The 17,605-nt window shown below is 45.8% G+C and overlaps 1 protein-coding gene across 1 annotated transcript; it reads left to right on the top strand.

The window, feature by feature from the left end:
* Window positions 1-8,715: 8,715 nt before the first annotated feature.
* Window positions 8,716-16,611, top strand: ATXN1L (ataxin 1 like). The gene is made up of 3 exons (XM_065899550.1): window positions 8,716-8,786; window positions 10,645-10,712; window positions 11,932-16,611. The coding sequence occupies exon 3, from the start codon at window positions 12,049-12,051 to the stop codon at window positions 14,113-14,115; it is 2,067 nt and encodes a 688-aa protein (XP_065755622.1). The 5' UTR covers window positions 8,716-8,786; window positions 10,645-10,712; window positions 11,932-12,048; the 3' UTR covers window positions 14,116-16,611.
* Window positions 16,612-17,605: the final 994 nt, after the last annotated feature.

Raw genomic sequence — 17,605 nt, 5'->3', positions numbered from 1 at the left:
CCATTTCTATTAGGTACTTTTCCACTGGAACCTGGGGTAGAGTGTTTACGTTCAATTTACACATTAGCTGCAAAATAAAGAGCATAAGAAACAAAAAGGGTTTAAGTGGTCTTTCACTTTTGAATCATAGTACTTCATTTTTCTAGTCTCTGTTATGTAAGATGTATAATTTGTTTTTATTTTATTTTATTTTTTATTTATTATTTATTTGGCTGTGTCGGGTCTTAGTTGTGGCATGCGGGGTCTTTTCTTGTGGCACCTGGGCTTCTCTCTAGTTGTGGTGCAGGCTCCAGAGCACGTGGGCTCAGTAGTCGTGGCGCGCAGGCTTAGTTGCCCTGTGGCATGTGGGATCTTAGTTCCCTGACCAGGGATCAAACCCACGTCCCCTGCGTTGGAAGGCGGATTCTTAACCACCAGGGAAGTCCCAAGATGTATAATTTTTAAAAGATGTGTAATTTAGCAACAACAAGGAGGGGCCCTGCTTGTTTCATAAGACAGCCTATCCTAGGGCAAAGGAACCAAGTAGAATAAGAGGAAGAGTATAAAAACAAGAAAAAATATTTTGAGGTAAGAATTCTGATTTCATGATAAACATTTTGAATTATGTCAGAGGTAATAGTCAACATATTCAACAAGGCACTATCCAATCAGAATGGACACCCTGAATGATGAGAGTGTCCACCAGCCTGAAACAACTACTGTGGCCACATGCCCGTGTCCCAACTGAATGTCTGTCTGAATTATGTATGTGGTCATGATTAAGATGTTCAAAAGTTGAAACTTCTAAGTTGGATTAACTTCCTTCATATTATAGGCCAGTTACATTTAGGAAAATGTATGCTTTCTTAATAAAGAAATCAGCTCAGTTTTCTTGACTCTAGCTTTTTGATAAAGATCTGAGTTTTCTAGTCCAAAAGCTTTATTCAAAGTTGTGCTGCCTCTAATGCAAAACTTATTTCTAAACATCTTTCAGTCTGTACAAAATTATATGATCTGAGTTTGCTCATATTTGCTTCTCCCAGACTTCTTGGTTTAAAAAATAATGTGTGTCTCTGGAAATGGTACTACCCAAGAGCTGACAGTTCCAATCTCATTGCTTTGACACAGCTGACCATAATTCTCAGCTGTACTTTTTACACAGCCAATTAGATACCTGCAGAAAACCAAGAAAGAAAGAAAGGCAAAATTCATCAAGTTATGGCAAATTTGCTTTAGATGAAGAACCACCAAAATAGCAAAACTAATTTCATGTTACCTCTTTGGAATTATGTTCTATTAGCTTCAGAACAACAATAACAATAAAACAAGTGCTTTGCTTTTAAGTATCTGATAAATGTGACACTTAAAATCTCTATTTCTAAACACCTGATAAATTATAACATCCCAACCCTCACAAAAGAAACCCAGTTTCAAGTTTTTGTTTTTTTATAAATTTATTTATTTACCTAGTTTTGGCTGTGTTGGGTCTTTGTTGCTGGGTGCGGGCTTCCTCTAGTTGCGGCAAACGGGGGCTACTCTTCTTTGCGGTGCGCGGACTTCTTATTGTGGTGGCTTCTCTTGTTGTGGAGCACGAGCTCTAGGCGCATGGGCTTCAGTAGTTGTGGCTCGTGGGCTCAGTAGTTGTGGTGCACGAGCTTAGTTGCTCTGTGCATGTGGGATCTTTCCAGACCAGGACTTGAACCTGTGTCCCCTGCATTGGCAGGGGGATTCTTAACCAGTGCACCACCAGGGAAGCCCCCCCCATTTTCAAGTTTTGTTTTATTTGTTGCCATTGCCATTTTTTTTTTTAAAAAAAGTATTTTTCACTTAAAGACCAACAGAAGAAAATACTTCTTTGGTTAACCCTTAGGAGAAAAAAGGATCCTCCAATTAATCCTAAAACACCAAGCAAGTAATACTAGTGATACCCTCACCTATGTCATGACACAGGCAGTTAAAAACAGTCAAACAACTATTTTCAACTCAGGCACCTCTGACTGGAGGTGAGAAGCTACCCAGATTAGTGTAGATACAGATTCAGACAGACCAGAATCCAGTTTCTTAAAGGAAACATAAAAATCTCAGAGCTTTATGTTTCCCTCTTTCCCCACGGACAATACTCAAAATATAATGTTAAATAAAATTTTTTTAAAAACTTAAATTAGAATACAAACCTATATGTATATATCTGTATATATACACACACATAGATACATACAGACATATAGACTGAAAGGAATATATTAAAATTCTTTTTTTTTTTGGTACGCGGGCCTCTCACCGTTGTGGCCTCTCCCATTGCGGAGCACAGGCTCCGGATGCGCAGGCTCAGCGGCCATGGCTCACGGGCCCAGCCACTCCGCGGCACGTGCGATCTTCCCGGACCGGGGCACGAACCCGTGTCCCCTGCATCAGCAGGCGGACTCTCAACCACTGCGCCACCAGGGAAGCCCCAGGTTACTTTTATGTTCTAAAATGTTCCATATTGAACATTTATTATTTTTGTAATAAAAAGAGTAGTTATTTTCAAAATGAGAGTGCACGTCATGGTTTGCATTTTAAAAAATGTTTTCTTATATACAGTTCCATTTGATCTGAGTAACACCTGTGTGAGGTTTGCATGTTATCTGCATTTTACAGCTGACAAAATTGGGATTCTGAGAGATTAAATGGCTTGCCCATGTTCACATGACTAGGAGTAACTGGTCAAATTGGAACTCAAAACTAAATCTTCAGGCTGCAAATTCCTATGCTTTTCTACCACATTATGCCATAGAATGAACAAGTCAAGTCATGTTGGAGATGTAACAAATGTAACCTGTCCCAGATTAATCCACTGCGATAAGGGAAGTCTTACTACCTTGAGCTATCAACTGATGACTGAGCCTGGGGAAATAGGCTTTTCATGAGTCGGGGAAACCTGAGCCTGCAAATCATACACTCTGCCTGTCTGCCATACCCTAAAAGTGATGCTCACCTTCTAATCATGAATAGAAGAGTTACTCTTTCATTGCAAAAAATCTTGACATGAGACTGTACTTGAATCTGAAATAAATGCAAAGCTCAGTACTTGGAAGGTTGCTTAGCTAAGTTCAAAGTACGAAAATGGCCTTTGCCCTGGACATCACAGAGAAGAGGAATCACAGTAAAACTGGACTGTTTCAGATAAATGCTGAACTGTTGTTACACAAGTGCTAATATTGGCAAACATTTATTGGGTGCCCAGGTTATAATCTGTATTATAAATAGAACCCTGGAGTGATAGAAGGTCAAGATTATCATCTCCCTTTAAAAAAGAATATATTTAGTTAAGAGAGCACTCATTAGCTTTATTTATCTTGAATCATTCAGGCATTCCATGTTTAAATTTCTCTATTTGTAAGAAGGGGATAAAATGTATCTGAATAATAATATGTATCCCTGATTGTCAAAATCGAATAAAAGAACACATGGGCATGCAGTTTAAAATTCACAAGTTCTATGTACACCATCAATGTCATCCTCTTTGTTCATGGTAACCATAATGGGTACCACTGGTTTTCCCTAAATTTCATTTGTTCTGGGTACTTTCCTTAGGCTCCTGTTATCTAAGTAATGCACAAACACCCTCTGCAAGATTTGGCTAAAGAATGCCCCAAAATCAGTTTGGAAGTTTGGGTAACATCTGCCTCTCTACTACTATAATAGGCTATAGTAATTCAATAATAAATAGTGCTATTTACGGAGCACTAGGAAAACTGTGTTTACATGAAATACGTATTTCACCTGAACCCTCCTCATAATCAGAGATCATGTTTCTCAGTTTATTGAGGGGTCCATCCCACATGTGATCCATTGGAATAAGGAAAGAGAAAAAGGCAACATAAAATAAGTTGGACTTACAGCAAGAAGACAACAGGCATCAGCTACTCCTGCTCATGGGTATGACACTACTTGAGCTGTCATGTGATAGAAGAAATAGCATCTTTTGTGTGTGTTTGAAAAAAGCTAAGGAAGCTCTTTCAGAAATATTTGCCCGGGAGCTCAAACTTAATAGCTACTGCACATCTAAAAAGGCTTGGCTAGATAAAGTTCTATGCTTTGGTGGAGAGAAATCCAGTAATTTGGACATAATGCTACATTTTAAACCTTTGGAAACATTTTCTTTTTCTTTCTTTTTTTTTTTTTTGTCCGCACCAGGCAGCACTCGGGATCTTAGTTCCCTGAGCAGGGATAGAACCTGTGGCCCCTGAAGTGGAAGCATGGAGTCCTAACCATTGGACCGCCAGGGAATTCCCTAGAAACCTCTTTTTAAATTAAACTTTTTATTTTGAGATAATTGTAGATTCACATGCAGTTTGTAAAAAGTAATACAGAACAACCCAGGGTACTCTTTACCCAGTTTTCCCTGGTGGTAATATCTTGCAAAACTAAAGATACTGGTATTGACACAGAACTGTCAAGATACAGAATGTCAAGATACAGAACTGTGTTTGGAAACTTTTAAATGATTTGATCACTGTAATAATCATTCCCACAATTCAGAAACACTCCTTTAAATTCCAGAGTTGCTAAGTAAGGTCTTAGGAGATATGTCATGGGGCTGGGAGGTGGTGGCACAGAGGATTGCACAGGAATCTGAGAGGCAGCTTGCTGTGCTGCCTGGAGAATTTACTCATTTATCTTTTTTTTCCAGGAATTTTAAGCGGTTGACAACCAGTGGCAAGTTGACGCAAAGGGGATCAGCTTTGAAGGAAGAGCTGAAATGATTTCACCACAAGGCACAGCAGCTCGCAAATCACCTTGCTGAGAAGTTCCCCAGCCAAAGAGAGTTATCAGAGGCTCTAATTTTTCCACATCCACGTTATTTATTCAACAAATCCCGTGTAAGGAATTCCTGGCTGCTTAGTACTGGCCTTAATGCACTTGTTTCTCTGTGGACCAGTTCCCCAGATACAACTCTTGTGATTCAAATAAGGGTTAGATCTCTCTCAGTTTATTCCAATTGTCAGTGTTTTTACTGCAACTTTTGAGAGTTCTGCAGGAAGTTTCTGACAAAAATGAAAGTCTTTGGCAAGTGTCTGAGGAAGTAGACAACAGAGGGAGATTCCCCTCCCCAACGAACATAATAGTCACTTACGGAGAAGTTATAAAACCTCCTTCTAAATAAAATATTTATGAATTTGAAAGGGAAATCCCCATTGGAATCTGGAGAGGTTGCATAACGTTAAAAGCATATGCAAATGAGAACACAGAGAAGTAGATAAAACAGAAGCTTGAAAATTGCACATTCCTATATTTGGCCAGCTAGAAAACTTTTGAAAAATAGTTTAATACCAGGAACCAACACGTTTCTAGGGAAAGCTAAATCTGCTAAGGATTTCTATAATTTTAATGTATGCTTGAGATTAGTTGTTTTTTCCGCCATTGGATCTAAAGATAAAAGTTCCAGGGGCTTCCCTGGTGGCACAGTGGTTAAGAATCCACCTGCCAGTGCAGGGTACATGGGTTCGAGCCCTGCTCCGGGAAGATCCCACATGCTGCGGAGCAACTAAACCCGTGCGCCACAACTCCTGAAGCCCTGGCGCCTAGAGCCCGTGCTCTGCAACAAGAGAAGCACCACAATGAGAAGCCCGCGCACCGCAATGAAGAGTAGCCCCCGCTCACTGCAACTAGAGAAAGCCCGCGCGCAGCAGCAAAGACCCAACGCAGACAAAAATAAATAAATAATAATAAAATTTAAAATAATAATAATATAAAGACAAAAGTTCCTTTCCTAAAATGACACCTTGGCATGCTAAAGCACACAAGCAGGAAGACATGACAGTATGAAAAAAGCCACCTACTCCTCTTATGACACACATGGTTTCCCAAGTTAACAGCACTTCTCTCTGGTTTGATCCCTTAATGTCAAAAAAAGTTGGATAGTTGTCTGAGCTTACCCTGCCTGTACTACATGTCTAGAAAAATCGCCAACTAGGAACTAAGCAAACATAGAGCTGGTTTGAAACTCCTGCTTGCTTTTAGGCAGAGTAACTAGCATGGCAGGGTTTTGTCCTTGTTATTTTCTGTCCAGCAGAGTAGCTCAAGCTCTCTCATCATACAAATTCAACCTACACACATCAAAGAAATTTAATAGGAATCCAGGGAAACGGAAAACGTGGACAAAGCAGACTAAAGTTTAATTTTTAAGTCCCCAAATGTCCCAAATACCTTTTAAAAATCTCTTTTCACTGCATCAGTTCTTAAAATTCTGTGGAAATTTAAGAAAAAAAAGCTGTGAAAGAAATGAAGGATTTTCAGATGAGACTAAAAAAAGCCAATAGGCAAAATAGATGAGAATAGAAACGAGGAAATGAGAGCAAAAGAATTAGCAAGGGAAGTCTCCCATTTGGGGATATCTTTGTGAAATTTCATTCAACGACTATTTATTGAGCCAATTACAGTTTTTTAAACCCTAGGTTGACTTAAAAAACTTTAATAGGGAATTGTCCACATTCCAGAGAATAATACAGATTTTTAGAGAAGTGAGGTAACTTTGGGTTATTTAAGTATCTTAAATTTAAAACTGTATTAGTTTACTTGTCACTAACATTCCTGTCAAACTGTCACTATGGGGCTTCCTACCATCAATATGTACAACCAAAGAAATGCGGATGGCTTAGAGTAAAGAGTTCTAGAAGAGGATACAGAAGATATGACCCAGCCTTTTGGGACTGCAGCACCAAACCAGGAAGTCACCAGTGCTTCACCAATCAGAACATCCTTTTTTAAAAAAATTAGACACACCTTTGCACCAAGTGATGTTAATGTCTGGTAGCCAAAAAACTTTTTGTTTGCATCTACCAGTGTCTGCTCTTTCAACTTTGCCTGAAAACCAGCTCTCTGAGGGTGTATCTTGATCTGGGAGAAACTGGTTATCCTTGAATACACCTGGATGGTCTCTATCTTGGCAGTTTTAATGCCGGTTTAGTGAGCTAAGCAATGAACTAGAAACCATTCTGCCAGTTAGTACTAAAATGGGGCCACTGAGCGACCACAGGACTTCCTTCTTGGACAAACTGAGAAGACAACTGTTATAAATAATATTAATATTCACAAAGCAAAGTTCTCTGTTGATTTAGATGGCTACAAATCAGTAGTGTCACTATATTTTACCCACTGGTGCAAGGTGCGTGTGTCTGTGCAGTGTTCAATAATTTTGATAAGTCTCTGTTCCCACCCAAGTGAGAAAATATCAAAGTGGAGGTCTAAGGGTTCTCTAGAAAGAATCTTAGAGATCATATACTTTATTTGTATTTTAACTTACTCATTTTAGTATTTCTAAGGTAATAGTCTCCATAAAAAATCCAAACAGTAACATAAGTCCCTTTTGTTCCTCTTGGCCACCACCCAATTCCACTTTCTTCTCCCGAGATAACAAATGTTAGCTAGTTGTTACATATCCTTCCACTCCTTTTCTCTACAAATACATAAATATATGCAACTGTAATATTACATGTCTTTTAACAACAAATATGTGATCTCACACTGTATATATGTGCTTATTTTTTCACTTAAAATGTTTTGAGAGCTCTCCTATCTACATTTCACCCCCACTCCTTCATTCAGTTCAAGTTCCTCATTGCACAGAAGTGGAAACCCAAGTATAAAGTAGTAAAACGATTTTCCAAAGGCTGGATAGCTAGAGCCCAGCCAGTAGTACTTTCAAAATCAAACAAAAATCAATGATTATTTATTGAACAAAGTTTGCAGAAACTGAAAAGGGAAAAATCTGCTCAGAATCCAATCTCTCCAATAGTTAAAGTTACTTTTTTCTCAGTTCAGTTTTTGTCTGTATGCAGAACTACTTTTTAACATAGTTGTAATCAAAGCATAAATTCAATTGGTGTTCATTTTTTTTCACTTAGTTTTTTTTTTTTCTTTCTTCTATTTTGGCTGAGCTGTGGGGCTTGCAGGGATGTGGAATTTTAGTTTCCTGGTCAGGGATTGAACCCGGGACCAGCAGTGAAAGCGCCGGGTCCTAACCACTGGACCACCAGGGAATTCCCTTTTTTCCTTTAAGTTAATCAGATGTTCATATTACAATAAAGTCAGCTAGTTTATTGGCAATGAATGGTGACCTCATAGTTCATCAAGTAGTCAAGCCCTCTTCCCTCTAAACTAAGCTGCTTCCCATTGTACTAATCCCCATCCTCTCATTCCTCACAGACTTTCAAGACACTAGCTTCACTTTCCCCTAGGTCCTGGTTCCGGCCCATTCTCATCCCCCTCAGAGCGATTTCTCAACTCTTAAAGAGCTCCATCTCCATCCTGGGTCTCTAGGGGTATCTCATTACCCTCCTGGGCCGGGGTCGCCTTGGAGCTCTCCGAGGTCCCCCAAAGAAGTCTTCACAAAGTCAGGTCCCGAAGTCCAGGAAATGATGGGCACGCCTCAGGGCTGTGTTTGGGAACCCCCAGAATTTACTGGAGTAGACAGATATCAGGGTCCTTGTGGGGTCAGGGTGAGGGGGCCGGGCCCAGTCCTATTTACGTGACCCGGCCCCAGGGAGAGGAGTTCGTTTTCCCACCAGAGGGGGGCGCTGGGGGCGACGGTCGGACAGCCTGCACAGTCCTCTCCCGGGTATTCCTGGGCGTCGCTCTCCGGCCCAGGGCCGTGACGCAATCTCCCCGCGCCGGGGGCGGTACGCGCTTGACACCATCTTCGGGCGCCCGTCTGGGGGGGCGTTGGGTGTGGGGCGGCTCCGGGGCCGGGGATGGCGGCGGCCGCCGTTGCGGCGGCTCCGGGACCAGCGGGAGGAGCCCAGGGAGCGCCGTGAGATGGGCCGGTGAGTGTCGCCGGGAATGGAGGACGCCGAGTCGGCCTCACTGGGGCCAAGCAGGCCTGGGCTCGGAGCTCTGGAGGAAGTGGCCCCCCAGAGCCCGTTGCCCCGCGGACCGAGGGAGCGAAAGAGGCCGCGCCTAGACCCCCGATCGCTTCTCACCGGCCCGGCCCAGAGAGAGGCCTCCGGTTCCTGCTCCCCCGCGACTGTGTCCTGGCGGGCCGGGGTGTCCGAGTCCTCGGGGCGGGAAGGGGCCCCCAAACAAGGAAGCAGCGCCTGCGGGGCCTCGCCCTTACCCCTCTGCTTGAAAGGTCGACCCCCCACTCTCTAAATGCAGAGTTTCCAATTTCGGGCCCTACCCCCTTTGGGGCAAGGATTGCGGGATCAAGGGAAGCCATAACCCCCGTCTCTTCTAAGCTCCTGTCTTTCTGGCGGGCGCACCTCTCGCCCTCAGCGAATTCGAGTCCGAGGCTGGGTTCACCCTCTTGATTCCGGGCTGTGCTGCCAGCGCTGGCAGCTCTCCGGAATGGTCCTCCTTTCCCGTTAGCTCGGTTGGGGTCACAAGCTGCGTCTTCCCCTGGAGAAATCCTCATTGAGCCTCTTCAGAGGCCGAAGTTTCAGATTCCGAAATGTGTTTTGCGTTGTGGGAACTTAGTGCACAGGCTTGGCTCTTTGTTATTCCTGCAGACCTTTTGCCTCTTTCAGTCCTTCTATTAGCCTGTGTTTGGCTAACCCCTCTGTGACCTAGAGGCAGGTTTTCTTTAATGCTTTAGTTGTGAGAAGCAAGTATCATTCTGAAATTGAAGTTGTGACCCCATTTTCAGTTGGGAATGAGAGAGAAATCTAACTGCTTTTCAGTCACTGGAACTGCTGGCAAAGAAGGGATGCAAGACTTGTGCCCACTGTGTAAATTTGTGTTTATGGAACCAAGAATTTGTCTTTCCACCTTGTTTTCCTATCTTGTCACTTTTTTCTTTTTGTACATCTGCACCTTGCTGATCTTAAGAGGGAAGTGTCTTCAGTTTGGTTTGAGGCGTGCAGTGTTCTTTAGGACTTGGACAGCGCAGTGGGTAGTAGTTTCTCTGACTACTGATCAGTAGTACTTTCTCTGTTTTTAGAGATTAAGGCTCTGTTCTTCAGTGCTTAACGTTTCTGGCATGTGTAGATTCAGATATTGACAGTTTAGCATGAGTTTTGTTTCCCACTGGTAGGCTACATGAGGACAAAGGGAATGTTTTCAGTTACTGTCACACCTGATTCAGCACGTGGTACAAAGTTGTCACTTAGAAAATTTTACACACACATACACACACACACAGAGGAGCCTGTTTTTTTACCCTGGAAATCTGCTAATAAGGCTTCCCTTTGAGTGACTCCCCCTTGACCTCTTTTTCTGCCCCAGAAACATAAATAATTGTTCTTTTTCCTCTAGTGCCTCTTATCTCATTTAAATAACCTCCACATCTGTGTTTTCATCAGCCCTGAATAAAAGTGAAATCTGTGAGGCTGATTTTTCCTGCTTCCCTTTGTTCACATGGGGACAATGTTGAGTCTTCCACGTTTATTTGTACATTTACCTGAAATTGGGATTGGAAGTAAATTTAACCTTTGGGGAATAGGTACAGGTAGAGAACGAAGAATATGATGTTAAGGAAAACAATGAAGTTTGACACATGGAAATTTTTTTCCAGAGATGTTGTCCTACAAATTAGAATTTAATGTGTTGTTACCTCTGGAGAAGAGTAGGAGGCAGGGACTCCTGGACTTTAATGTCTTTGTGGTTTTGGAATTACCTTTCTTGATGATCCTGGGGAGGATCAGAGGCTAGGTTCCTGCTTACTCTATTCCTATTTCTGTCTCCTAGGCTCCCAAGCCAGTGGGGAGGACACTGCTTCTTATTACAGCTGCTCAGAAGCACCACTGGAAGCTCAGGTAATACAGGCGCTTTGGATACCTTGTTGTGGAAAAACATCTGGAATTCAGCAGTGGAAAAACAGAACAGAGTGTAATATCATAGAAATCTCATTTCAGATCCGAAGAACTGAAGCCTGATAGGAAGAAATAGGTGAAAAATTTCGTATGTGTTGAAATGTTCAGACCAGAAAGATACTTTATGAAAATGGACAAAAGCATGTGTGAAAGGTGATAGAGAAAGGGGAGAGAGAACTTTCTTATGAATCATATAGACCTGAGATAGCAATAAACAGGCATGTTTGGAGGAATAGAACCAGAATTTTAAGAAGTGGTGCCTAGAGCAGACCTACAATGGAAAAGGAGCCATTGGCAAAACAAAAAAGAAAGGGAATGCATGAAGAAGGCCAATTGAAGGTGGTCAATGGGAAGAAAAGAAGTCTTGCCAAACTAGGGAACACAAAATCTATGGGAGGTCAGAAGAGTTTTGTTGCCCTTTGGAGAGGAGAAATAAATAAACTGTAGAAAACACCAGTACAATCACCTCCCCATAGGGCCCAAGTTTGAATGTAGTATTTCATGGGGTGAAGAAGATACTTTCATAACATGTTTAGGGAACAACGTTTCTAAAAAAAAAAAACAAGACGTGCAGACCTCAGGACCTATTGACTGACCCCTGGGTCCTTGGGGTAGTGGTGATATGAGGCAAAGGAGGATGAGAGTTTAGGCAGGCCTGGGGTGGGGGGGATGGGGATAGGTGAGATAATAACCCAAATTAGGCTGGGGAAAGGAAGCAAAGATGAGATCATATGTTCAGGAAAGAAGATAGCAAGGTAGTGTTTGGTGGCAAAAGGAGAAAGTTAGGAAAAGGAACCAGCAGCAAAGACCACGTGTTCAAATCCCCCTTAAGGGAAAAGGCTTAGAATAGTCAAGGTCCCCATCAGAGGAACAGCTAATCATGAAGCTGTTGGTTTCCCTGGGGTTGTGGAGCCCACAGGTTATTTATGCATTGTTGAATGCTTGTCCTTGTACCTCTTTGTGGTTTCCGTGATTGTTTCTTTCATGTCCTAGGCTGGATGAGCGAGAAGGGTAGCATCTTTGTCTGCTCCTTTCTCATTCCTCTTTTTTTCCAGCAGTCCCTTTTGTTACATCTTCCTCCGTGGACACAGTTCCTGCTCTTTCCTTTGACTTGGTTTACCCCTAGGTTACTTTTCTTTGCCTCTGATTTGTTCCCTAGCAGATGTGGGCGCCCCAGCCAGCAGCAGAGAGGGGTGCAGGGGAGCCACAAAGAAGCCCCTTCTGATGCCCCAAGGAGCAAGCCGACCCCTTCCAGGCTCCAGGAACACCACAAAGCAATATGAAACCTGTTCATGAGAGGAGTCAGGAATGCCTTCCACCAAAGAAACGAGACCTCCCCGTGACCAGCGAGGATATGGGGAGAACTACCAGCTGCTCAACTAACCACACACCCTCCAGTGATGCCTCTGAATGGTCCCGAGGGGTGGTGGTGGCCGGGCAGAGCCAGGCAGGAGCCAGAGTCAGCCTGGGGGGTGATGGAGCTGAGGCCATCACTGGTCTGACGGTGGACCAGTATGGCATGCTGTATAAGGTGGCTGTGCCACCTGCCACCTTCTCCCCAACTGGCCTCCCGTCTGTGGTGAACATGAGCCCCTTGCCCCCCACATTTAATGTAGCGTCTTCACTGATTCAACATCCAGGAATCCACTATCCCCCAATCCACTATGCTCAGCTCCCGTCCACCTCTCTGCAGTTTATCGGGTCTCCTTATAGCCTTCCCTATGCTGTGCCACCTAATTTCCTACCGAGTCCCCTCCTTTCTCCTTCTGCCAACCTCGCCACCTCTCACCTTCCACACTTTGTGCCATATGCCTCACTCCTGGCAGAAGGAGCCACTCCTCCCCCCCAGGCTTCATCCCCGGCCCGTTCATTCAACAAAGCCCCCTCTGCCACCTCCCCACCTGGGCAGTTGCCACATCACTCGAGTACTCAGCCACTGGACCTCGCTCCAGGCCGGATGCCCATTTATTATCAGATGTCCAGGCTGCCTGCTGGGTACACCATGCATGAAACCCCTCCAGCAGGTGCCAGCCCAGTTCTTACCCCTCAGGAGGGCCAGTCTGCTCTGGAAGCAGCCGCTGCCAATGGACAGAGACAACGAGAGCGAAATTTAGTGAGACGGGAAAGCGAAGCCCTCGACTCCCCCAACAGCAAGGGTGAGGGCCAGGGACTGGTGCCAGTGGTAGAATGTGTGGTGGATGGACAGTTGTTTTCAGGTTCTCAGACTGCGCGGGTAGAGGTGGCAGTGCCAGCACACCGAGGGACCCCAGACACCGACCTCGAGGTCCAGCGGGTGGTTGGTGCTTTAGCTTCTCAGGACTATCGTGTGGTGGCAGCTCAGAGGAAGGGTGAGCCCAGCCCCCTCAACCTGTCCCATCATAACCCCGACCATCAGGGTGAGGGGCGAGGGTCAGCCCGGAACGCAGCAGAGATGGCCGAGAAAAATCAGGCCCGAGGGTTCTACCCTCAATCCCATCAGGAGCCCCTGAAACATAGACCTTTACCCAAAGCAATGGTTGTAGCCAATGGCAACCTGGTGCCCACTGGAACTGACCCAGGCCTGCTACCCATGGGCTCGGAGATCCTGGTGGCGTCAAGTTTGGACATGCAGGCCAGAGCCGCCTTCCCAGACAAGGAGTCAACGCCACCCCCCTTTACCTCTTCCCACTTGCCCTCCCATTTCATGAAAGGCGCCATCATCCAGCTGGCTACAGGGGAGCTGAAGCGGGTGGAGGACCTCCAGACCCAGGATTTTGTGCGCAGTGCCGAAGTGAGCGGGGGGCTGAAGATTGACTCTAGCACAGTCGTGGACATTCAGGAGAGCCGGTGGCCTGGATTTGTCTTGTTGCATTTTGTGGTGGGTGAGCAGCAGAGCAAAGTGAGCATCGAGGTGCCCCCCGAGCACCCCTTCTTTGTATATGGCCAGGGTTGGTCCTCCTGCAGCCCTGGGCGGACTGCACAGCTCTTCTCTCTGCCCTGCCATCGGCTACAGGTGGGAGATGTCTGCATCTCTATCAGTTTACAGAGCTTGAACAGTCACTCAGTTTCTCAGTCCAGCTGTGCTCCCCCTGGCCAGCTGGCTCCTCCCCGAGAAAGGCCTGAGAGGACAGTCTTGGGACCCCGAGAGCAATGTGACAGTGATGGGAAAAGCCAGCCGTTAGGCGAGGGCTCCCGAATGGTAGAGCCCTTGCAGCCAGAGCCTGGTGCTCAGGCCTGCTGGCCAGCCCCGAGCTTCCAAAGATACGGCATGCAAGGGGAGGAGACACGGGCTGCGCTGCTCCGTCCCTCTTTCATTCCACAGGAGGTAAAGCTGTCCATTGAAGGGCGTTCCAATGCAGGAAAATGAACCTCTCCCAGACCTGGACTGGGATGCTACCCCAGAGCTGGGCCTCACCGTGAGCAAGCAGAGGATTTGCACATGCCGAGCAGGGGATGGCTCTCTTGGCAGTGAGGTTAGTGGGGAAGAGAAGGCGTGAAGGCAGCCTCCCAAGGCATGGTCTGTTGCCCATTACCCCATGGCATCTTTTCAGAACAGCCCCAGAGGGTGCTGTGATGGGGAGCAGCAGGCCCGGGCCAAGGAAGGAAGGGGGTGCACGCAGGATAAGAAACATTCCAAATATCAGGGCCTCCCTGTTCTTTCCTCCTCATCCCTAGCTCCTGCAAGGAGAGGGTCAGGCTTTGGGAGCAGGTGCAGAGGGAGGGAGCAAAGAAAGAGCCAAAAATGATGATCCACAGCTTATAGTAGCAGTTCAGCTATCTGAAGTTTTTTGTTTTTGTTTTTTTTTTTCCTTTCTTTTTTGTGATGGGAGGGCAGGAGGCCCCATGCTTGGAAATAAGAGGGTTCCCACCCAGAACTCTTCTTTTGAGAGCTGTGCACTTTAAAGGGTAGTTTTGTTACAGATGTCTAAGGCTGGGTGTGCAGGGGACTCTGCTTGATCCTCTGCTTCAGCCCTTTCCCATCTCTCCCCATCATTCCTCCCACAAGGCTTCTAGCATTAGGAGAGAGAAGCCGCTCCAGGGTTCAGTGAAGTACTGCCTTGGCGGGGACCCAGTCACGGGACTTTGGGAGAAAGACCCGATGGCCAGACTGACCGGGCTGTAGGCAGGGCTTCTGGAAAGGTAGCTGACCTAACAAGGCTCCTCCTACTCAGCATGCCAGACCCACTTTGAAATTGTACTGAATCTCTAGTTGGTAATGGTGACTTTTGAAAGAACCAGTGGACCCTTTTCCCTAGGCCCCTACACCTGGTCCTCTGTCTGTCTATGTTGTGCCTAAGTGCCTGCACTGCCCCCACCCTTCTGCTGACCTAACCTGTCTGCATGGTGTCTTGACCTGGGCCTATTTGTAGCTGCACTGCCTTTCCCCTTCTGCAAAACTGGTTTTGTCCACTCTGACCAAGACCTCTAGTTCTTGGTGTGTAGGGGTCTCTCTGGTTTCCCTTTCAGTTCTATTCTCTATTTTTAAAAACTCAGAATCATGTCCTCTCCTCTTCTGCAGCTGAACCAGTTGGTGGAGAAACGAATGGAACTATGCCCCGGGTTGGGACCAGTACAGCTGGCTGGGCAGTGCCCATCCTTGCGCTTTTACAGAGTCCCTCCCATCTTACTCCACTCCTCCCAGCATTCAGGCTTCTCCAGGCTGTCTCCTCCCATAGCCAGCTCTAAGGTTTTGGGATACTCTTTTTTTTTAAATTTTGGCCACACCATGTGGCATGTGGGATCGTAGTTCCCCGACCAGGGACTGAACCTGGGCCCTCAGCAGTGAAAGCGCAGAGTCCTAACCACTGGACTGCCAGGGAATTCCCTAGAATAGTCTTGATAATGTTTCAATACCTGAAAAGTCTCCTAGATTCCATTTCATGGTGGAGAGTATTCCTCTGCAAAGAGTATTTTCAATCTTAGTTGCATTTGCCCCCTGTATCTTAAGCCCACTTTTTCTTCACGACTTTCAGCATCACCTCGGACTGTGGGATTCCAGTGGGTGTTGAGAATTAGGCTTCCCCCCTCAGCTTTCAGGTGGGTGGGTGGGTTTTTTGTTTGTTTTTTGGGGGGTCTTTAGACTCTTGAACAACTCAGGGTATTGTCCACTCAGCTCTCTTATGAGGCTTCTCCTGGGGTATGACCCTGGCATTTCCTTTCAAGATGGACTGGCCAAGGCCTAGCCTGTTGTCAGGAGTCCCAAACCTCTGAGGTCTGATCTCTGCTCTGTCAGAGATTTTAGACAAGCCTTGTGACCTCTCGCTCTTTCACTTCCTCCCCAGCTGCCAAATGGGGATAAATAATCTTACCTACCTCCTAGGGGGAGGGGGAGTTCTGAGAATGGAGTCCTTCTTAGTGTTCAGGTGCTAAAGGTTGTTCTCCTGGGGGAACAAAGTGACTGAGACTGGCTTGTTCGCTGCAAGCCCTACACTCCACTGTTTCATTCCTTGAGAGCAGTTACCTGGTCAGTCAGCTTTTGGAGGCCCGTCCAGAGGAAGCTGCTGACCTGACCACAAGTATGTAAGTCTCCAGTTCACCTCAGAACCAAATACCAACCGTGTCTGGTGAACACTCAACCTTGTACACATTTGGGATCATGTCTTTTCCCTTCTCTGTCCCCTTATCTCTCTGAATGCTGCTTTCTCTGGCTTGTTTCCCACAGTTGGGGGCCTGTGGGGCTGAGTCTTGAGGAATCCTCTCAGAGGACGGCCCTCGGAGAAGGCCTTGTTTCTGGCTGTTCCATGAGCAACTCATTCCTAGTTTCTCATGCACGGGTTTCTCAGAAACATCCTTCCTCATTAGGAAGGCTCATCAACTGAATATAGCGACAGGCACACAGTGGACACTAAAGAAATATCCACCAAGGGCACCCACCGAGCTTCCTCCTTATGGGAACAAACCTGTATCTAACCAGATACAGGCCAAGTAGTTTAAATACAAGAAACCCTCACTGCTCAGCCTGGTAACTTCCCCTTAATCCTGGAAAGAGAAAATCTTGTGCACCTTGGCGAGTTGGGCCCTGAACTTTCTGCTGCTGTTCCTCTTCTGTCTCTTGCTGGTGGAGCAGCACCAGCACTTCCTGTAATACTGTGCCATGCGTATGTAATATATTAATACTTGACTTTGTTGTGCTGCAGAGGTGTCTTCTCCCAGGGGAAGAAGCTGTGCTCTAAATCTTGGTCAGAGCTGAGGTATTCCCCTTACCTTTTCCCTCTGTTTCAGTCTTTTCTTCCAGGCATGAGGAATGAGAGTAACCTATGGTGTGTCCATTCTTCCTTTTAAAGATTTCGTAAGTGTTATTATAAGAGGTGTAAGAGCAGTTTTGAGACAGCATTTTGGAGGGAAGCTGTCAGCTTTTGGGGGAATGGGCAGTTAAAGAAGGCCAATGTCATTAGTAGGACAGTCCCAGAGCTTAGGGGTAGAAAGGAAGATGGCTAACTCTGGCATTAAATAGAAATGCCTATACCAGTTTGGGAGTAGGGGAACCAGGTGAAGGACGGTAATACATCCGTCTTGGATCATCATTCCTATCAAGATTAGTGTACACAGAGGAGGGGGAGTGGCATGGGGGAAGGGGAGACTGGGAGGTCAGAGCTGAGCACTCGTACCCAAGGGGGAGGGACCCCAGTAGATCTGGACTGACCCTTCTACACTCTTGGTCCCAGGTGGTCTGTGCTGCTTTGCCACTGCTGCTGTCTATTCACTGTCCTGCTTGCTGCCCTTTATAGCTCTCTGTCTTTCTGTGTCTTTGGCCATATAGGTGAAATCCAGGCATCCTGTCCATCCTTACATGTGCAAGGGTTACTTTATAACAAAGTCATCTTGAGTAGGGATAGTATGAAATGCTGCTGGTGGGC

Source organism: Phocoena phocoena, chromosome 20 (assembly GCF_963924675.1).
Source record: "Phocoena phocoena chromosome 20, mPhoPho1.1, whole genome shotgun sequence".
Taxonomy (NCBI): Eukaryota; Metazoa; Chordata; class Mammalia; order Artiodactyla; family Phocoenidae; genus Phocoena; species Phocoena phocoena.
The sequence above is the reverse complement of the archived record's forward strand: the minus strand, read 5'-3'. Positions and strand labels throughout refer to the sequence as shown.

Excerpts from the sequence above, each read along its gene's own strand:
- ATXN1L (XM_065899550.1), top strand. The coding sequence starts at position 12,049 with ATGAAACCTGTTCATGAGAGGAGTCAGGAATGCCTTCCACCAAAGAAA.